At 33.3% G+C, this 22829-nt stretch overlaps 1 protein-coding gene across 1 annotated transcript in view; it reads right to left on the reverse strand.

Annotated features, from left to right (window-relative positions):
• The window catches only part of LOC145685283 (uncharacterized), a 99994-nt gene that overhangs the window by 34667 nt on the left and 42498 nt on the right, over positions 1–22829 (reverse strand). Inside the window, exon 2 of the mRNA XM_081757651.1 lies at positions 5344–5495. Coding sequence (XP_081613777.1) covers positions 5344–5495 — 152 coding nt within the window. The remainder of the gene's footprint in view (positions 1–5343; positions 5496–22829) is intronic.

Raw genomic sequence — 22829 nt, forward strand, 5'->3', positions numbered from 1 at the left:
ACTTCAGATGAAACTTATTCTTGGGACGACGAGTTCCTATTAGAAATTTATTTTTCGTTATTTCTTATCGTTTTCGCTTGATAAAGGTTAATATTGAAATAGAGAATTGTAGTGGGTTTCGACCACTTTCAGTTTTAATAGAGAGAAAAGGGTGAAATTAAATTTATTCATGAAATGTTGAATCGAATCGAAAAAGAAAGTCTTCTCGCTATCAATTACCGATTTTTGCTCCATGGTGTTCAACGTTAAAGTCGAAAACGGTCTATTTCTATTACTTCTGGTTTGAGTAGAGTGTTAAGAGGAAGGAAATGCAATATTTTACTAGGATGCTAAATGGATTTATAAACATAGTAGTAGTAGAAGAAGAAGTTTCTATGTCTTACCATGTTTGCATTGACAACTTGCCTATGGACAGACGGACATAGCCATTCTACAAGATTTACCATACTTATGACCAAAGGTGTCCAGTTTGGACTAACCACACTCAAACTCACGCTCAAAACATCATATTCAACTCACGTTCACAACATCTTTTGGACATCATGCTCACTCTAAAAATTCACACTCAAACATCCTTTCGACTTCACGCTCACTCAACCTCACGCTCACATCGTCAACCCAACATCACAGTCGCTCGACCTTACGCTCGTATCATGATCTGGAACTCGCGCTCACTCAATCTGATGTTCACTTCGTGAGGGTAAAGTCGAGGATCGTGAATTCCGAACTCATGAGTGCCGATCTCGGTGATTAGGGTTCGCTAACCCTAAAAGGGGACACATTTTTCAAATTTGTGCAGATTGCCGGTTTGTCATATTTGAATTTAGACATGAAATAATTTATTAATAAAATGGAATAATAGAAAGAAATACATGCGATATTCATGAATGAAAACTGCAATGAAAATGAAATCAGAAACACATGAAACAGAAAACTCATTGATTATCTGTATCAACTTTGAGGATTCATTTACTTAAACAGAAATTAAAATTTAAGACATTCTCATAATTTTTGGGCTATACTTCATTAACCATACTGTCTATTGTGATCTTGCTTCGTAAGAAAAAGGTTAATAAAAATGGAAATCTTTCAGTTTAACGTCCCACGTTTTATTCCCTTTACGCTAAGGGAGACAGATGATTAAGGCAAGTGAATGATGATGGAAGAATTGGTGAAATGATAATGTGGGAGAAAACGGAAATACCTGAGGAAACCTACGGGCATAATGTTGTCCACCATAAACTTTCTTTGCCGGGGATTGAACCAGGAACTCCACGGGCTAGAGGGAAGCGCTCTATCACTGAGCCACAGTGGCCCCCAAAATAATTGATTGAGTTGAGTTGATTTCGAGTTTAACGTACCGTTCAGCAGCGAGGCTATATGAGACGTGGAACTACTGATTAACGTGGAATCCGAACCACATGAGCTCCCGCCGGGAATCGAACCCGGGTCTCCCACGCCAAAGGCGCGTACGCTAACCGCTTAGCCATAGAGGAGCTCGCCCCCAAAAGAAATTAATGGAAGTATAATGCATTACCATTTTCACTTTATTAACATTATTAAAGTGGGTGATTTTCGTACAAAACCAGATTTTAGGTTTACAAACAAATTCACTTTTATAGCTTTTCTCGGAAAGTGTGCATGAGGTTTTACGCTCATTTTATTCAGCTTAATGACCTCTATCAATTGGTATATATATATCTAACCTTTGGAAATCTTTTAAACACTAAACGTTAGTATAAAATACTACATTTAAATTTGTGAGAAGTTCGATTTTTGGTCATTGCTTATATTTTAGGAGTTATTTTTTATAAGGAGCATATGCTGGCCATTGACCTTTCCTTGAAGGGGACACTATAAATATACGATCAATCAATCAACTTCGCCTATCCATAACAGCAATATTAAAAGGAAATTAACAGAAGCATTCAGCTAGACTGAAATCCGTTCGAAACAGAGAGTTTTATACTCTTCCTTGTCTTGCTTTGGATATTTCTACTAAACAGCAAACATAAACCGCAGTTTAGTAAGAGCTTCTAGCAGTGTATTTTAGCTTACTGGTAAAACTTAAATTACTTCAAAGCTCAAGTACATCAAAGTCAAGAGAAAGATCATTAAGTTGTCCTAAATGCAACTAAGTATGACATTGAATGACAACCGTATATCCGCTGCGACAGAAGGCAGTGAAAGCCAACCGACTGAATTAATCATTGCGTCCCTTAATTGCTAAGTGTTGCTTTGTTGTGCTGCATATCAATGTATTCGACCTTGACATTCCTTTCTTAACTTGACGGAACCTTGTTATAAGTCCATTAAGGTACTGATACTCTCCCATGTCGGTATAAATCATCAATAGTACATACAACACAATGTATATGAGTTATAATTGAAATTTTTGAAGATATATTACCATTACAACTTCAAATGCTGTAGAACAACATATTAAATTGTGTGACACGTTACATAAAAGGTACACTCATAATATTGCCAAAAATAGTAAACGGACTCACTACCATACTAAAAACAATTGTAGAATATATCTGACTGAATCAAAAGCTAACCTTGTGCTAAGGTGTAAATTGGACTGCAATTTAATTGAATAACTGTCATATAGTTTGCTCTCTAATTGTTGCTTCAGTTATATTTATATACGAGAAAAATTAAGAGACAATTTCTCATAACAGGTGAAGAATATTCCTATTTGCTTAAGAAGCTGGAACATAAAGACAGAACATACAAATACATTCCTTATTGTAGCTATTATAATTATATTTATAGAAAAAATATATGACTGCAATTATTTATACTATTATTATGAATAATATTTATTGCAAGTTTCCAATCCGAAGACAACGAATAATGTGTGTTAGCATACATTGGTTCCCTTTTAGGTAGGATATCAGAAAAAATATTTAAAAAAAGTAATCTCAAAAAAATTGACAAATGCGATTGCGTTAATTGTATATGTTATATTTATTTATTTAAAGAAAGATCAATAATTCAATCACGGCTGAATTTATAAATTATTGACATTTTTACCAGGTTGTATTGTTCAGTGTATAGCATTTTAGCATAGATGTATCATTATTTCTAATAGTACAAGTACACTACCATTAAGTGTTATTATTATCATTCAGTATCACCAGTAGACATAAAATATAAAAGCAAACAACTACCTTTCTTTATACCAGCCAATTCTTGGGGTCCTCATTCTCATTCTACCTTCGTTCCAATACGGTTCTATGATTTGCTCAATCTCTTAAAAAATGGGTACTTGAGGCTGCCTGAGTAAGTAAAAGGTCCGAAGTGTGGTCCTGACAACATTAGTTTCATGAATGTCTAAGGCAAGAACGTGTAAACTTTTACCCCCACATGTTTCATGCCTTGTCTCAAAAGAAGAGTTTAACTTCACTTTTATATCTATGAAATTAGGAGGGAGATGTGGTGGTGAACAGTCTATGGTATGAGTTTTAATCATGCATTATGGTGTTTTCACTCACCAATTACATGGATTCAAGCCCCAATTGTAGTTCGTAGCCCACGTTAATAGTAAATTCAGTCCTTCATAACATCCGTAATAATAATGAAACAAAACACAAAAACTCTAACTCTATATATGTATATTTGAAACAAAATACGTAATTTTACGAGGCACAGTTGTGCATTGCAGGCTAAAAGAAATACTTTACTTTGAATAAAATGTGAGAGAATGAGTGGAATGAAAATGTGAGAGAATCTCGGGTAAATCCATGGAGACAGTGTTGTCCATCAGATTCTCGCGTTACATGGTATCAGACCAAGAACCCTTCATACTAGAGTTAATCCTTTTAAAATGTATATATTTATCCCTCTCAGAAATATTCAGGGAGCTTAGTGATGGGGATGGATTATGAATTTTCGAAACTATTCGATTTTCGTCAAAGATGATTCTTTGATTTTGTTACATTTCTAATTGCTTTTTAAAGAGTAATTTTAGTACGCGGAATCCAATGTAACTACTTTGAAACATATCCATACATGGATTTAAAAGAAAATAATAAATTCAAGAAGTTAGGATATTTGAGCTACTGCTCGGGCAATTGGTAAAAGTATTCATACATGTATAACTTACAAAATTATGATTTCTATACTAATTTGAGGACGTGGAATTCAGTGGGCTTATTTTAAAATGTATCCATTCACGGGATGACTAGCAAGTACTGACCTTCTAATTGAAATACAAATAAATATAAATATGTCAAGTTTGAGGACATTCATCTCGTAACCCCATGGGCGGATATGCTTAAAAATAGTTCTGTTATTATAGATTTGGTGTAATAGTATAAAAAGCACAATTACGTGGACACTTTTAGTATTAGCATGCAGGTTTAATGACAAATTCACCTAATCCAATTCTATCATGATTATCACTGCTCAATTCACTCATTCTGTTATTTTACAATCACCCTTCCAACTGCTTATTAACTTGAATAATAGCATTCTTCCTACATGTTAGAAACCAATACTCTCCACGTACTTATCTCATTTTTACTGCGATTAACTCACATATTTAGAAGACAAAATTATAATTATGCTGCTGCCACACGTCAAAGATAAAGAGTACTGGTATTGTACGATAACGCTTGCCTCACGAATTACATAGCACAAAATCAGGACATGTGATTTCAAATTTACCATACAATCGACTGGTTGGTTAGAGTTTACTGTTACTTCTCGACACAGAAGCTATGTGAGACTCAGATCAAAAGTTTAAAGTGAAATTCTAACCAACGTAATGCATTTAAATTTCAATGTTTCGCGCCGAGAATCGAACCCGGGACCTAGTGCACACGTGTTCTAGCAAATAGACTATCGAAGAGAGTTCACCTTACAGCCGAGACATAGCACCGTCTGATTTTCATTTGTTTCGATCCATGTAACAGTTCTTAGCTTCGAAACTCTTCCAAATATACTTTATAAGGCCGTTAAATAGGATATCAAAAAGTATTTTGCCTTAATATCCTTCATTTTTTCTTTTTGCTATTTTATTCAAATAGGATCGACAGCCTAGTCTTCAGTAAGGAAAAAGTAGCAGACAATAACGGGACCTATTGTTATTAGTGACTGACTATTAGTATTCAACATATGATGTAACTTCAAAGTACACCTCCAAGAATTTTCGAAATGATTCAATATTTACCTACTTAACATAAACACGATTTAAAATTCACATTTTGACAAGAACATATTATTAATAAAATAACTTATTTATTTTTCTTTCTAATTCTACAATTGTATGTATGACTGCATTTTATAAGTGTAATTCTAATTTTTTAAAAAAAAAAAAAAAACTCACATACCTACCATTCTTAATGACCGTAGCACTACGGGAGTCTTCCCCTGGCTCTACGTATCCATGAAAGTATATCACTGTTGGACGTTTAAAATCGAAATGGGACCATTTCAAGAGTTTATCGCTATTCACTTCTAACAGTTCCCACTTCTCTCCGGATTCCCTGTTAGTATAATAGAAACAAGCACTTTCAGATAACCATAGACTATTGACACTCATCCATTATTTATTAATTATTATTTATTTATTTATTTGCCATCAACACAACAGGCATAAGCCCAATTATAGTGTTGGTGTATTACATAATACATTTACAACAGTTTTCTTAAACATAGAGTTCATATTGCAGATGTCAATTTCTTTGTGTTTGATACATATTTTGCTATAAGTAGAACACATTCTCCAAATTGGTGATTTCAATAATACATTGGTCCTTGCTTTTTTGCAATAAAACAGACCAGAGTTATTAGCATGAGTTTTAAGTGTCGGGACATGAAAATTTAATGTTGATATGAGATTCGTACAATTAAATTCGTTTTGTACTATTTTATGGAGAAAAATCAAATCTGTCACATTTCGCCTTTGTTCAAATGTAGGGATACAGAAGTTGTCTATTAATGTTAGATAATTTTCATAATATGGATAGATTCCAGTTGTCTTGTACGTCAAGTATTTGATAAATTTAGATTGGACCTTTTCTAGTTGGTGTCTGTATTGCTGTTGTGATGGGTTCCAAATCACAGCAGCATATTCCAGTTTTGATTGGACATAGGCATAATACATTTTTGTTAATGTAGTACTATTGTTAAATTCCTTTGCAGTTCTAATTATGAACCCTAACATCTTGAGAGATTCGTTAACTATGTTCTCTATGTGGTTATTAAATGCCAGTTTCGTATCAAATATAACTCCAAGATCTTTGACTGAATTTAATCTATTTAGTAAGATCTGATTCATTGAGTAATCAAACTCTATTTGACTTTCGTTTCTGGTAAACGACAAAATGTTACATTTGTTTATGTTTACATTAAGTTTGTTAAGAGAGCACCAATTAGCAATATTTTCCATGTCACGTTGTAAATCGAGACAGTCATGGATGGTCCTAACTTTAATGTACCTAATTTGTTAAGTTTAATATTGAGATTCATCATTGCAGATACTAAATTCGGAATTTTGATCCTATCCTGCGCAAAGTCAATCCAACCAGAATTTCTATATCACGCATTTCCTTAAAATCCATCTTTCTCTTTTGACTGATTGCATTTAACAGTCTCTTCTTTAAAGAAATCACACTACATACTCGTATGAAACGTCTTGTCTTATTCAGAACAGTTTGAACATATTCACCCTATCCGTAGACCTATTGTAATTCGAGATTTTGAAACCTCCTTATTGGCTACTAGACGGGATTTAATACGACAAACTGTAAATTGCACTTTAGTAGAAGAGGGATGTGCAAACGTAGTTAAATAATTAAAAGACGAGAAAAAATATTTTTTAAATATATGATCCTCAAAATCGAATGTAACCTGATTCACAATACCTATTTACTTATAACTAAAATTCATATAAGTAGAAGGCATATATGGATATCAACTTTTTAAAATATCTTTGAAAATTCAACTTACTTCGTTAATTTTTTTCTATTTTCTAATTCTGGAAAATGACTCCAGTTTGGTCTTGTTATCTTCTTTTAAAGGAATTGAAGCAAAATATATTAAAAGTATCCATCACATCGTTTCAATTATTTCACTCCAAATGTTACAGAATTTACTATAAAATCATGAAACATTCACAACGGATCAGGTGGTGATGACTGATGAGAAGTCAAATTTAACATACTTAGTACGATTAGTGTGAGGGACGTGTTTACGGCGCACAGAATTCCAGGTTCGCCACTTGAAATTGAGTCTTCTCTCAAGCTGCCTTAATATAAGATGTCTACGACTGTTACAAGTACTATCGTCACTACTAATATTGCTGTTGCAACTACTACAACAACATATACTTCTACGTCTACCACTACAACTACAACGATTACTATTATTACTACTATATACACTATTCCAGGGTTCCAGAAGTTTTTGGATTCCTATTCGCTTTATTTGACTATACTTAAGTTTCAGTCTATATAGAGTGTCACTATTCATCTCAGTAACCCCGGATATCATGGACTTGACTCTAATATCGGTTGTTTTTCAAACACTGTTCAACAACGAAAATATAAATTGAATAAAATCACCTAATTCTTATTGATTTTGTGGTGCTGATCACGAATGTGAAAGCGAAAATCGAATATTAGCTCTGATTTTCATTTTACATTCATGTCTAAAAATAACGTTATAATAGCGAATATAGTCGCTTTATTTGGGGTAAACATGTTTCTGATCTGGAACACTGGAGGAACCGTACAAATTCTTTGTTTCTTTCCATTTCTTACCACAGTTATGTTCTGCTATTATTCGAAACAACAACGCTATTGCAGTTATCAGAGTTCTTGATGAGATTTTCTTGTAGTGTTGCATATAAAAAGAGTTTTAGAAGCATGTTATTGAACAGTTCCTCTGAGTTGCTTGAAATGACATTTTGAGTGTTTGAATAGACAAAAATGCTGCGATATTGTGTGAATAGAGCGTACAATTTCTGCTTCGTGTGTAGAGAAGTAACATTTTCTTCACAAAAGCAGCACATAACACCATTAATATGAAAAGCTTATGAATTTTATTATGGTTGTAAAATGGAGACCAGGATAAGGCTTGGGCACCTCACATTGTTTGTAACACTTGTGAAAGCAATCTGAGAAACTGGATTAATGGAAAGAGACGTTCAATGCCTTTTGAAGTGCCTATGATTTGGAGGGAACCAAACGACTATATCGAAGATTGTTACTTTTGTATGGTTCCTTCTGTCCTAGAAGGGAATTTCCAGGAAGAAGAAGTGGACCTTGACATATCCTAATATTGCTTCTGCAATGCGCCCAGTTCCACATGGAGAAGGACTACCTGTTCCTGACTTACCACAAAAAATACGACCTTTCTTCTGATGATGATCAAGAATTTGTAATTCCTGAACCAAGTACTTCGAACGACCCTGACTTTGTGGCAAATGATCCCAAAGTGAACCACATAGACTCACTCAAGAAGAGCTAAGTAATCTAATCAGGGATTTAGACCTACCAAAAAGCAAAGCAGAAATCTTAGCGTCACGATTACAATGGAATTTATTGCATGAAGAAGTAAATATTTCAGTGTATAGGAATAGGGAAAAGATGTTCAGCTTATTTTTTACCATGCAAGACACACTTGTACCATGTATAGATATAAGTGGTCTCATGAAGGTTCTCAAAATTAATTACGATACTACAGAGTGGAGACTCTTCATAGATTCGTCAAAGGTGAGTTTAAAAGGAGTGTATTTACATATTGGAAATGAATTTCCTTCAATTCCAGTAGGTTATGCAATTCATTTGAAAGAATCTTATGAAAATTTGAAACGTTTACTTCAAGCCATTAAATATTGATTTTCGGTGGCTCATTTGTAGTGACCTCAAAGTGATCGCGCTGTTGTTAGGTACCGACGTACAAAAGTACACAAGTTATGAGCTAGTGTATGTCTTTACTATATCCAAACTCATCACATTACGGTAGAATGAATACTTTAATCTCAGAATTTACAACTACTTTGGTTAAATATTTTCAAAAAACTTCAATGCATTGAAATATGCTGTTGTACAAGGTTAATCTTTTTCATAACCAGAGCTAAAAATAGTTCATTACCATTACATTTTCTCATATTATGTTTAAATGAATGCAAAAATCATAAATTTAACAATTTATATACTTTCGATCAAAATTTGTTGAACAGTGTTATCATGAAAAGAATTAATCAATCATCGATTAATTATCAACTATCATTATCATATTGACTATCCGTACCACACAACTGATTTTGCGAACATGCTTTGAAATTAGGAGAAAATTAAATTAAATTGATCATAATAAAATATATTTATCCCTTGAGTTTTATTATGTGGGTTTACTAAAATATTAAATTGCACAAAAGTTAACAGCCTCAACATAGTAGTCGAAAATCGAACTTGGGACGTTTCAATCCAAAATCAACGTGGTATCACTTGGCTAAGCTTATAGTTACTTTAGAGGTTAACATTCCTAAACATTAAGGCAATATGAAAGGTGGTTTTTCACTTTTAAAGAGTGATTCAAATCTTCTTTAGTGCATTCAAAGCTGTTCCATCAAGAAGCAAGCTCGGAATCTAGTATACTACAGACATGAGCTTCAAGGTAATCTTACTAAATATCTTAAATTTGACTTTTCATTGTTGCCAGATTAGTTAATGAATGTTTAATACTTTTATACTAAATTCCATGAACATTTAATCGTAATAAATAAAATGATGGGATTCATAGTTTGAACTACCCACTGTTGCATGGCTGGTGGGGCGAACAATTACACTATTACGTAAGATCTATTTCAAATACAGCCATTATTATACACTTTATTTTCATGATCTTGTTCTTTGAGCAACTACATAGATTTCTAAATACAGCGAAACCTTTACTAACGGACACCTCTATAAAGCGGACACCTCCCATAACGGACATATTTTGTAATCCCCAAACACCGTAATAGGAAAAAACATATTGGCAAACCTCTCTAAAACGGACACTCTCTAGTACGGACACGGATAGTCTTGTCTATTATAGGTATTATTTACCTCCTATTACGGACACTTTCTCTAGAAACAAGTTGAAAAGTAGAGTATAAATACACTTTTAGTAATTCATACTCTGTCACCAAGGAAGAACATGAGGGTGTGACAACATTTTGCCTCCTCAACTAACTGTTCAGCAACCCTGAGGAAGGGTCTCTGTTTCACAACACCCTTATATCCTTTGCTTGTATTCCACTCCCACCTAACCTCCTTCAGAAACAAAAGTGATTGACATTTGCCCACTGTTTGGAATGACACATCATTCTACTGTCTGGCTGGAATCTCTAACCAAACAGAAGACAAGTTTGGTATTTTTACCACGGGTACGCATATTGTCTTTTAAAAAAAAGTCATTACTGGACTGTAATTAACTCACAAATTAAAGCAACACACCGAAAACGTAGTAAGTAGCGATAAATGTAAAGTGCAGAGAACTATAACATCTTATTCCCATGTTGTGCCTCGAACATAGGGAATTGGATGACGCAAGATAATGCAGGTACAGCAACATTTTGGTAATATTCACAAATATGTGATTCATGCAAAAATATTTTTTCTAATTGCATATTACCTTGTTTACTAATTTACGTAAGAAAATATTGAAACCTCTGTAAGGCGGACACCTCTCTATAGCGGACAATTTTTAATTCCTCACGGCTGTCCGCTTTAGAGAGGTTTCACTGTACATATATCGATTTTCTAATTACACTCAATTTATAGATAATTGTGTTTTAATAACAGCTAATACTCATGCTATAAAATACAAAACAAGTACAAGCTTATATATTTTATTTCTCACTCTAATATATATATGGGAAATATGGGAATAGGTATTCAGGACATGAGCAATTTGTAGGTGTTATTGCAGGTTGGTATTCAACTCAGAAATCTGTTCTCATATAACAGAATTAACGTTCTTCAGTTTAGCGTCTTCGTATATAAATGATGGAAAGGGCTAAGAAATGTGACTGGCGTTTGAAACGTAACACTTAATCTGATTTGTTTTTCCAAATACTTTATAAAGAATTTTATAGTTTTTAAAAACTCCGTAGAAAAGGAACCTTCCGCAGTCAGGTAGTGCATGCTCACATTCGGAGTACTAAATAGCCATTTTCTGCCTTTTTCAGTAATTTCAACTGAAGATATTAATTGATTATGCATATTGGAACTGTGTATGAAGTATGAATTATACACTCATCGCAGAAATACATAGTTTTCTCTTCTTGAAACTTCACACTTTTGTAAGTGTTCCTACTACGTGTGTACTGTGTCTAGTAATTTTCACTGTAATCTCTTCCGGAATATTCTTCGCGTAATGATTTGACAGACCAAAGTTTCATAAAATTAAAGGCTTTTGCTTATAATTTTCTTATTTTGCTTTTCCTCAAAAATTATTCATTACTACACTGTTTTGTTAACAAAGACACAAAGAAGGAATAAAATATGAAGAAAACTGACCTATTAATGAAAATGTGGAAGTTGCTTTCTTATCTTGTGGTAAACAGTATTCTTAAGAAGTAAATCAAGAAAACATGTACTTACAAAATACATTCTTTCGGTTAGAAATATCAGAATATGTCAGGGAATTTAATTATATATCTGATTATGGACCTGAGGGGAATTTCCTAAGATCTACTCATAAAATTAATTATCTTAATGTTTTAAAATTATTTTTTTTTTCAAAATTTTCCGAGAAATTCTTGCTTCATTTAACTGAATTTACTAGAATAACCCCTCTTTTTCGTACTTATTTAATCTCAAGTTTTATTTATTTTTGCAATGAAGAAAATAAATATTAGAGTTGCGTTTATTAAAATGGATACTGAATCAATATATATATATATATATATATAAAATTAAAACAAATAATATGTAAATTAATAGAAAACACAATGAGTAGACAAGTACAAATAAACCAAATAACAAATTTATCCATGAATAACAATCGTCAAAATCGAAAAGACAATTGCAGTCTTCTTCCACCACAATTTATGGCTAATCATAATTGAAAGCAATCCCATCAACTGTTGTTTTATGGAAAAGATGTCAAGCTAACTACCAGCTTCTTTCACCACACTGGCTTCTTTAATGTCCATCTTCAGAACTGAAGATTTGAGCAATGTGAGTCTAATGAAGAGATGTGGATTGAAATATGAGATCTTGAGCTTTCACATGGCACTCGCTCTCTTCGATGCCATTCTCGTAACTGATAGGGTAAAGAAAGATTTAAAAAAATAAACGGGGCAGCAGCCCCCACCACCTCCGACCTCCGTGACTGCCGGAATGACCACCATATGCACTAAGAATTTCATCTAGCTTAATAAGCCGAAGAGACGGAAGCCAAAATATTGCCTATGGAAATACTTGAACAATTTCATTTCCTGGAACTGCTAAGGAGACAAAAGCCAAATAAAACATGTGTAGAATTATGTAGTCCAAAAATTAATTATAAAAGGACGTCTTCATCCTGTTTCCATTCCTACGGCAAAGGTGTTGTTAAATACGTACGTTATTTCAGCATAAACTGTGAAACCGTATTAAAAACCAAAATACTTAAAGCCTATGGGAAACAGATAGCTTGAACTGAAGCAGGAACTCTTTCCATCTGCGATATTATTTACTGCTGCATAGACCATCCACTAAAAGATATGTTGAACTTATTATGGAGATCAAACATAATAGATTCAATAGCTCTTAGGTTCCAGATATTATTGCTTTTCATACTTGTAAGTTATTCGAGCCAGCTGTCAGACTCTCAATTTTAACCATGTAGCATTTCAATTACGACATAGAACAACCAAGATTTCGCAAAACAAAATTTATCTCTGTTCTGGCTGAAGACCTAGCATATTGTGTTTAGACGGATTAACTTGTCTTATGATTCGGATTAAATGAAAGTTCTGGATATTCATAATAAACCAGATAACCTTTGGAAAAATGTGCTTTCTTGTTTCCAATCAATGTAAAATTAAAGTTAGACGTTACTTAGCATTGACACCCAGCAATGGTTGATATTAAACTAACAACAATAGGAAATCAAATATATCTAAATTAAGTTTTGTAAACAAGCAATATAACTCAATTATTCTTATATTATTTTCCAGATGAAAGCATTAACAATAACAAGAAAGCAACTTAAAATTCATATAAAATGTTTAATTGTTTTGTATATACCTAGGTACAATAGATTAACGAACATGTTAATTATACTTACTAGAATTTCAATATTATTATTAGAATGACTAATGATGTTCTTTATAAGGCGAAAGCATACGTAATGTTTACTGAAGTATTTATATTTTGGCCAACTTAATAATTTTAATTTTTTTCTTATCCTTTTGATATAGTAATACATATGAAATCAGTGTTGAGTTTGAAGTTGAAGATAAAAACTTCACTCGTCAGTTTACCATTTAGAGGATTGGTTGGATGTCATCATATCATTAGGAGAAGTCATACCATCAACTCTTAGTATGAAGAGTCTTCGAGTCAAAATCACAGAGCACGGAATTGGTACAATAGGATATATCAAGATAAAAAAAATAATATTAATGTATGTACTATCAATCACAAAAGAAGTTTGTATATACTGTAACATCAATATTTTCATTAACAACTCAGTTTTCTTCATATATTACTGCTTCTTTGTGCTTTCTTTAACAAAACAGTGTAGTAGTGAATAAATACTTACTATCTTCGAGAAAAAGTAAAGCAAAGTAAGAAAGTTATAAACAAAAGAAACATTCGTTTTCGAATTTAACATCCTAATTTTGATTCTCAACTTTTTTCTTGAAACTTTTAACTTTTGTGAAACTTAATATTTTAGTAAACCCATGTAATAGCCTAAATACATTTTATTGTTTAATTAGATTTCTCTTCATGTCAAATCACGCTCGATAAAATGTGTTGTGGGTTACGAATATTCAATATTTTTTATGATAACATGAGTTACATATGGGACAGAACTTGAAAGAGGATGGGATGTGATAATGAAGAAATAAAAGAAGACAGGGAAGACATATATTAAACCAACAAACCGAATACAGTGTACTATGTCAAGTGAGTGAAAATTATATGGTAACTTTCGGTATATTGGTAACTACGGATTTATACATATCATGTAATCATAGATATTAGATAAAATGGGGATGAAAACAATACTGTAACCATTAGTGAGATAGACTCTTAACTCCATACTTGATACTTCATTATGATTAATCCAATTTTAATTTACAAGTTGTTCGGACAGCATAAGTCTGCACGATTAAAGTTGTTTCATTGCTCACAATGATAAAGCGAAAGAAATTCTCACTTTCTACAGAAACTGTTTTATTCTTGTGTTATTATGGGTGAAATATGTAATACTGTAAATTATATAGGCTTCTAGGGCTTACGAAGCCCTTTCGTTTCCTTGCCCTTCCTGGATGAATATAAATCATACACAGTCTACACATTTGGGAGTAAGAAATCGTAGTATAAAGGAAGCGTTCTCCACACAGAGATTGTTTATTTTCCAAAATTTAAGAAAACTGAAATACTTTTTATTTTAATAGAATCTGAAAGAATCAGTGAGAGGGGTTAGAACGCCATCAACACCCTCAATCTTCGAAACCCTACTGCTTTAGTTGTAATTTTCAAGTTAGATTCAAAAAATAGATATTACCTACTAAAAATATTCAAGTTTCATTGTCCTTTTTAGAAACAAAATATTCGCAATTACAATGACAGTAACTATTAATTGGTGTATCATAAATCTTCGCAATTTCATCTTTCCTCTTCTTCCCAACTAACAATAAAATTATTTAATAATACGAAGTTAAGAATTCGAAATATTATGTATATTTTAGTATGTGTATTGCCTTACTTCATTTCATGATCTGTACGGAACAAAACGTCTTCTTAGCAAACATATCGTTGCTTTATTTTTTAAACAAAACAAAACATTAACTCCTTATTGTGAAAGATAAAGAACAGTTAAAATGTATATTACGCTTGTCATTGCATGAAGAATCACCAGGTTAATGTTGGGTAGGATCTAAGTTTTCAATAATCAAGTGGACTAATGAGAAGTAAAAATTAATATTAGGTTATTACTATACTATATGAAGAATGGAGAAATTAGATTATACCACTTTTTTTTCTGGAGTTCGAATTCAGCTAAAGAAGTGGCAATAAACAAAATATGCTTTATTCATTCTTGTTGAGAAAATACTTGAAACCAGAAATTAAACACCTAAAAGAAAAAACCTCGTTAAATATACATGAAATGAACGTAATATTGGGAGTAATATACGAATAAGAAACCTAAATAAATGTGTTCTCAAAATACACATTCAAAGTAAATACACAAATACTTTTAGAAGATATATTACTTTTACCTTGCGTTTTAACGTATCTAATAAATAAAAAATAATAAAAGATGAAGAACAAATGTCTTACTCTTGAGAAAATATACTAAATGAAAGACAATGTTTACACAAAATTAATACACTAGTCCTTCGTGTAGTCACCTCAGGGTCAATAACTTCTTGAAGTCTAGAGGGAATACTAGACACAAGTCTCGAGCAATAAGGCTGTGTCACGAAAGCGTTGACACAGTTCCATAACATATTTTCTAAGAAAAGTTTGATGTTTGTACTGATGCTTCTCTTCCCATCCTTGCACAATATAAGTCCACAAATATTCAATTGGGTTGAAATCTGGAGATAGATTGGGGCCAATCTATACAAATTTTCTCCTGATATTCACTTATTCACCTCGGCTACTATGATATTTGCCGAAAAGTGTGAACAAACTATTGTCATACATAAACATATGGGGCCTTATGCAGAATCGTTCTGACGCATGATTAGTACCATACTAAAGGGTTCGACAAACATATGTTTCTTGCAGTAGTCAGGCATTTAGTATCACTCTAATCATACGTCAAAACGACTGTGCATAAGAGGGATACTGTTCGGGGAAGTTTCTTTCCAAGGAAGGCAACAACACATTTTCGAGTACATTAACGTAATCACTACTGTTCATTGCTTCAGGCGCCGTAATTGAATCCCCAGGACAAGTAGCGCTCATATATATCCCCTATTATTCGTCTTGAACAAGAAGGTCTACTAATATTTTGTTCGGCATGCATGGTTCCACGTGGTCTATAGAATAGAACTCTACCTTCTTGATTAAACTTAAGAACCTTCTCGTCAGTTCAGATGACTAAGTCCCAATATGATTTTATGTTCTTTTGTGCCCATTTGTATAGATAGAACACTTATACGGAAAATATTATAAAATATACATTTACCGTTATACGTTTGCTGCAGGATGTTACGTATAGTAGTACGTTAAGTCCAAACACTACAGGATTTACGCATGTAACCTACGTTTTACGTACGCCATATACATTTTTCATTTCTCTGAATGCCTATTAAATCGGTGTTAATCAATATAACATGCCAGAAGAAAAAACAATGGATAGCACCAAAAACTGTATTTAATCGAATTGTAATCCAAATTTTACAAGTTTTTATTTATTATCCATTACAATCTTCTTTGACTTCTCTGTTCACTAAAAGAAAATCACTCTCCTTACTTAAACAATTATTACTATTAGAATTATAAATTACTATTACAATATGTTTTAGTTCAGAAAGGGTTAGGTTCTTTATTACCGTTTTAGTTTTCGGAATTTGACACTTCATAACACAGGCTTCCTACAACTTTATGGTCACCTTAATTCCTCATAGTCTTGCTACTACACTCAACTTTGCTGTGCATGGTGTCGTATTGGATTCCAAAACAGGTTAGATTCAAAATGCTATATCTTGAATATAACTTCGAATCCCACTATAAATATATTGTAATGTAGCACGTGCTTGTGTTTATAAAAATTACATGTGCTCCTGTTTGTAAACATCAACCACATGTATGTATGATGGAGCACTACATCTCATGTTGGATTACTACAGAAGCAGACGACGACTACCAGCACCACCTACAAGTCATCTGACGACAAGGGAGGAGCAGCGCCACCACCGCCCGTAGCGCCTATATAACAAAGAGGATTCAACAGACTGTCACCAGTCTCTAATCTGCGATTGGTCTCCCCTTCTCTAGCTTGCCTGGAGCTCTAGGAGAAACCAACGTTAAAGCCTCTATTTTGTTGCGGAACTATAGGCTTCCCTTCCACCCGACTTGGCTTACTCGGAACTCTGTCCCATATCAGGATCCTGCCGCCTACAGTCGGACAATTTGTCCATGCCGACCAGATACCGCAGTCGGATTGCCGGCGCAGGACACCGACGTCTTTCCGCGCGATATTCGACCGAGACGAATAGTTGCCTTGTCGAGCAGTCGGCAAACAGCCGGAAATGAGCATTAAATGTGCAGGCGTCGCCGTCGAAAAGAGGCCGGCATAAGGAGTCGGCAGAGGGTCGGAAAGAGGCCTTTCCGACTGTTGACTCTGATGGTCGGCAACAGTCAGCAAAGAGTCGGCAAAGAACATTTTATTTTACGATTTTCGACCGCTTATCGCCTCGGCAAAAGGTCAGCAACTTTGAACAAGTAGATCGTCTTGCCGCCGCGGACGGGTGTCGGCTGTCTCCGGCGGCCTGCCACCGTTGACGGCGGCAATCCCTCTTTTCGACCGCGACTTCCTGATGGGATTGGGATCCCAACCTTAGTTGTTTAGCCTGCTTCGGGGTTATGTGACCCTTAACCTGCTTGCTTCGGATCATTGATGTTTCCTACACCACTCTACTTAGTTTGCCCGGAGCTCTGTAGAGATCCTGCTTCAAAGCTGTAAGGCTCTCTACCTCGCCTTAGAGAAAGTTATATTGTAGTATTTCTGTAAATACTGTTGTATTAGATTAGAAGATTTTATAATAAATACCAGTAATGGGATTCGATTCCGGACTCTGATTTACTCAACTTGTCTCTATCTATTTCCTGCGAAAGCAGAAATTTACAATATGGCATTCTGTTTGTTATATTAGTTTATAATAATGTATACATATCCTGATTTTCTTCTTACGCCTAACGATATGAATAGTTCCAAATTGTTGTACTCTTTGGTATTTGCAGTGGAGAAAAATTTTGATACTTTTACGTAGGTATAATCAAGAAGAAACCATACATACAAAAAAGACAACACAATTTAGAGCCTGGAATACAATACCTACTGGATTAAGCATTTACACGTTAATAAATTACTCGTTTGGCATTTATTGCTTAGCATTGATATCTAAGTGAAATAGATTTTTTTAACTGTGAAACGTGGAACTCCTTGATATAATTAGAGCCACGACGATTTAGCCACTAAAACGTCTACCTACCAACAGACGGTCTATTTCGTTCCTTGATGGGATTATTTGAACCAATTTTACCCTGATTCAAACGTAGGTCAGTGAGTCACATAAGCTTTGTCCAATAAGTACCTGGGGAAACTTCGGAGCAAAGGCGTCCAGTATGGGATGGTGACAATTGACTACAGGACCTCTTCTCAGTGACAAGGTTATATAGACGTATGAAGCCAAGCCTTCACACTGTCCGTGGACATTTTTCTTGTCCCGAATTGAGAACGTACCTATACCTTTTAATTTAATCAAACTAATCTTCTTCATCATGTATACATTCCGAACTTCAGTTGCTGAATTAATAAAGTAAGCTCCTAACCGTGTATCTGTTCTAAACTCTTAACTATTGAATTAGAGATGGACGTAAAATATATTGTACAGTAAACAAATTGAATACTTTTTGAAACTTTATAAATGTAGAAAAGTATGTTTAACAATGAATTATGCTAATTTAACTTTTTTGTATAAACATTTATTTTTGAATTCTTTTTAGCACTTTTATTGGCTAATATTTTTTAAAGATTTATTAATATACTGCTGTTAACATGCTTTTAATGGAAGATGCTTGATAGTTTCTAACCAATTCTTTGGTTTAATCGGATTTTCTTCCTCTTGGCCTATCTTATTTCGGAATACCTGTTTCTACTCTATTCATATCGGAATATTTTACCTCACATTCATATTAAATTCGTTGTCTTTACTTTTACAAACTGTTGCACTAAAAGAAAGGGAAATTTTAAAATATACCATTCCCAGAAGAATTCCTGAACTATGTGAAAAATATTATGCTGGGAAATCAGATATCACACGTTCACTTCACAAAATTATGTTTTAGATATGTTGGCAGCATACTATTTGAGTACATACTATTTGTAAATGGCTGGAAAGAGAATAAAGTGTATTGTATACCAACTCAAGTTAATGTGCTCATTAAAACATTTGCAATGTACTAAACGATTAGAAGTAGCATTTGCTCCCTGCCTTCTTTTTTCTACCAGTGACTGAGGCCACACAAGAATAATCTTCCCACTTTCTTACATGAAAATTAATAATGCAAGAAATTTTGACTACGGAGAAAATTTCAGTAATTTGATTGCCAATATTCGAGACGAGATCGAGACTTTCTAGACTGAGCCTCATATTGTCTCGAATCTAAAATCAATGTCTCCATCTCTGTATCGTCTCAAGAAAATCTGTATACGTTATGTCTCATTGTCGTATCGACTTACGAACATTTGTCCCGATCTCGATCTCGTATCAAAATTTCGTGACGATACCGAGACTAATTTCGTTCTCGGTACCATCTCTAGGCGACGAGGATCTTCAATTCTGAGATATCGAGTTGATTAAAAAAAGGTGAAGTGATCGGTAGATCTCGTAAATCATATAATATACCGATGTTAACTCAAAATTGCAAATGGTGAGATACGCCTATTAGCTATTGTAACGTCGATTTATAGGGGCAACGGAATCAACAATACACTAATAAAATGACGTAAAACTACTCATGTCAGTGGAAAGTCTTGTTCTCGTCTCTTTCCTCTTCGTCTAAGCAAAATTAGAAATGATGTTACTATTTTCAAGCAATTACATTATGTCTGGATTTAAATATGTATTAAAATGTTAGATTATTCCTTCAACTGTATGCAACTCCAAGTTCTGAGTTTCACTGTTTTTGGTTAAGTCAATAACCTTTTCTTTTCTGATATCAGTGTGTTCTTTCATAAAAGGGAACAAACAGTATGTAAATATAATATGTTTACCCAACATGCATTTCCTTTAATAATGTTGAAATTAACACATAACAAAGAAAAGTCCAAATACTCCAAATAGAACATAATCTCTATGATAAGAGCTCAATAAAAAAACTGTAGAAAAACTATTCTCATAATAAAAAGCTTACCTTGTATATAACTTGAAAAGAATATCCGTGTTTTCAACTAATTGTAGTTGAAAGCTATTTGGCTGTGCTGCTACTGGTATTGCTCGAAAAAGTGAACGGTCCCATAGAAAGCCCCTATGAACTGTAAAAGTAATAAGAAAAAGTTATTTCAATTACAGTAACAAAGAAATGGGAGTGAAACATTTGTAGTCAATATCAACAGTTTTAACTTTCTGTTGAAGAAAATATTATTAAAACATTTACTACAGTATATAACACTGCAAAAAATAAATCAGTATTTTATGTTTCTTCGAAATGACTTTCGGTCATTGTTTAACATGTCTGAAATCGCCCTGAATTTTTTAATTAGTAAACAACTAATGTATAGAAGGCATCCCTACAGTGGTTAATAGGGACTGGCTTAAGAGTATTCAATATACACCTGAACTTCTGATACGTTCAATACGTAAAGGAGCAGAAACGAATTGTAAACATGGAAGTGATTATGTGTAAGTGTCCCAACACTGTTTAAAAGATATTTTTTGTGTCCGTACACTCATTGGACATATTAGAAATTCAGGTATATTTGGAATATTCTTAGAGCAGTTTCTATTAACCACACTGTAAGAGGCGTCCTAGATATTTTTGGGTCGCTGATAGAAAACTTCACAACACTTCTTGATATGTTAAACGATGGTAAAAAATCATTTCTAGAAAATGCTCAAATCATGTTCAAGTAAAAAAAAAAAAAAAAAAAAAAAAGAAAAGAAAAGAAAAAGTTCTGAAACAATATGAGCTTGGGAGCGTGAATCTTTTCTCTCTCTTTCCCCGTTGAAGAAATTCTGCTTATGTCACTAATGAATACATATTTTGACCTTAAATTTTGTGTTAACGCTATATGAAGGTAACTTATAAGCGTTAATTGTTCATCTTATTTCCAGAATACTACGAGAAAGTATCTTTAACAGTTTTGTTCCTCTAATAACGTTCCTAATAACAGATATACTAATTGTTCTTCAACTGCAGTGTTAGAAAATGTACATAATTATTATTATTTAAAATATACACAATGACAATTTTCAAATGTACATAATGATTGTAATTTTCGCTATATGATGTAGTGTGTCCTTGGAATTGTGTGTCTCAAATGAGCTTTATAAAGAATAAAAATATTTACCAGTAAATTACAGGAAGTTTCTCTACAAGTACGTCTAAACAATAGAAGAAAATTCTAAACAATAAGAACCGATATTTTTTAACACTATTACATATCACTAACGAGAACCTGGAAGAAACCGTAAAACTGAAATTAAGAATTCATTCTATCTTGTTTGAGAAGCTTTTGATCCTGTATTGTACTTGTATTACGTACACATGATGTTAAAAATAATCTTTGCACCAAATTAAATAATGATATTAATAACCATAAAATGGAAAATGTTTTACCTGTTTATTGAATCTCGCCGACATTTTCATTCACTTACAAATAATTCAGAACACTAAAGTTTGCGACACATATTACCTTAAAATTCTAGTTTCAGGGGTTTAACATTATCAAATTTGAGGCACCTAAGCACAATTCAGCGAAAACATTGGAATAAACTACTTTGGTATTTCGACTGTAAGAAAGGTATTGGGCAGTTTGCAATTTTATTTTATACAAAAATCGTGAATTTTGTATCTTTTTCAGCTGCTGGGGCTGTATATGAGATAGGACATAGCATAACAGGGATCAAACTTGAGACCACATGTACACAAACCACACACGTTAGTTACTTGAATAGGGCGATATATATTATTAATAATGTATAGTCGTGGCATTTAGTGAGCCAAAGTAGGTGTCAAAGTTGAATCCAGTTCAGTCTTTTGAAGTTGGTTAATATTTTATAAAAATGGTTTTCTGTATTTTAGCGCCTTTTCTGAAGTCGTTTAATTCGATATAAACTTCATTCTGCACTCCTAATATAGATTTCTCAAATTCGCCCCAAAGTATTGTAAACACTTTACGGTTATTTTATTTTTCTCTTCAACACCTATAATAACGCGTTCTATCCCTGCTTCCACAGAAGTTCGTAATATGTTTTTCCATCCTCTTAAAAAATTCCTTCCGCTCACTATCTTCTCGTTTTTATTTTCTGCTATTATAATATCAAAATTCTGTTGCTTCCTCAGAATTTCCCTACTCTTTCTAATTCTTCTATATTCTCACATTTTTTTTTGGTGGAATTCTTTCCTTGTTTTATCGTTTTTCCCTTCCAAAATAGTTAAACATAATTTGTTAGTATTTGGCCACATTTTCTTGATGTGAAAAGTCACTTATAGTGATAAGTTATCACTGTATGTGATTTTTCGTATGTTTTAACTCTCCTTCACCAAGTTCTGAAAAAAGATATATATATATATATAATTATGGATTCTCAATGAATGGTGATTTTCCTTCGATCTGACAAAAGTTTAGGTTAATCAAACTGACAACCCTGTGAACCATTATATCATTAGCGCTTGGTGTCATCAACTAATCTGATCTCTAGAAAAACA

Source organism: Thermobia domestica, chromosome 5 (genome assembly GCF_964235325.1).
Source record: "Thermobia domestica chromosome 5, izTheDome1.hap1.1, whole genome shotgun sequence".
Taxonomy (NCBI): domain Eukaryota; kingdom Metazoa; phylum Arthropoda; class Insecta; order Zygentoma; family Lepismatidae; genus Thermobia; species Thermobia domestica.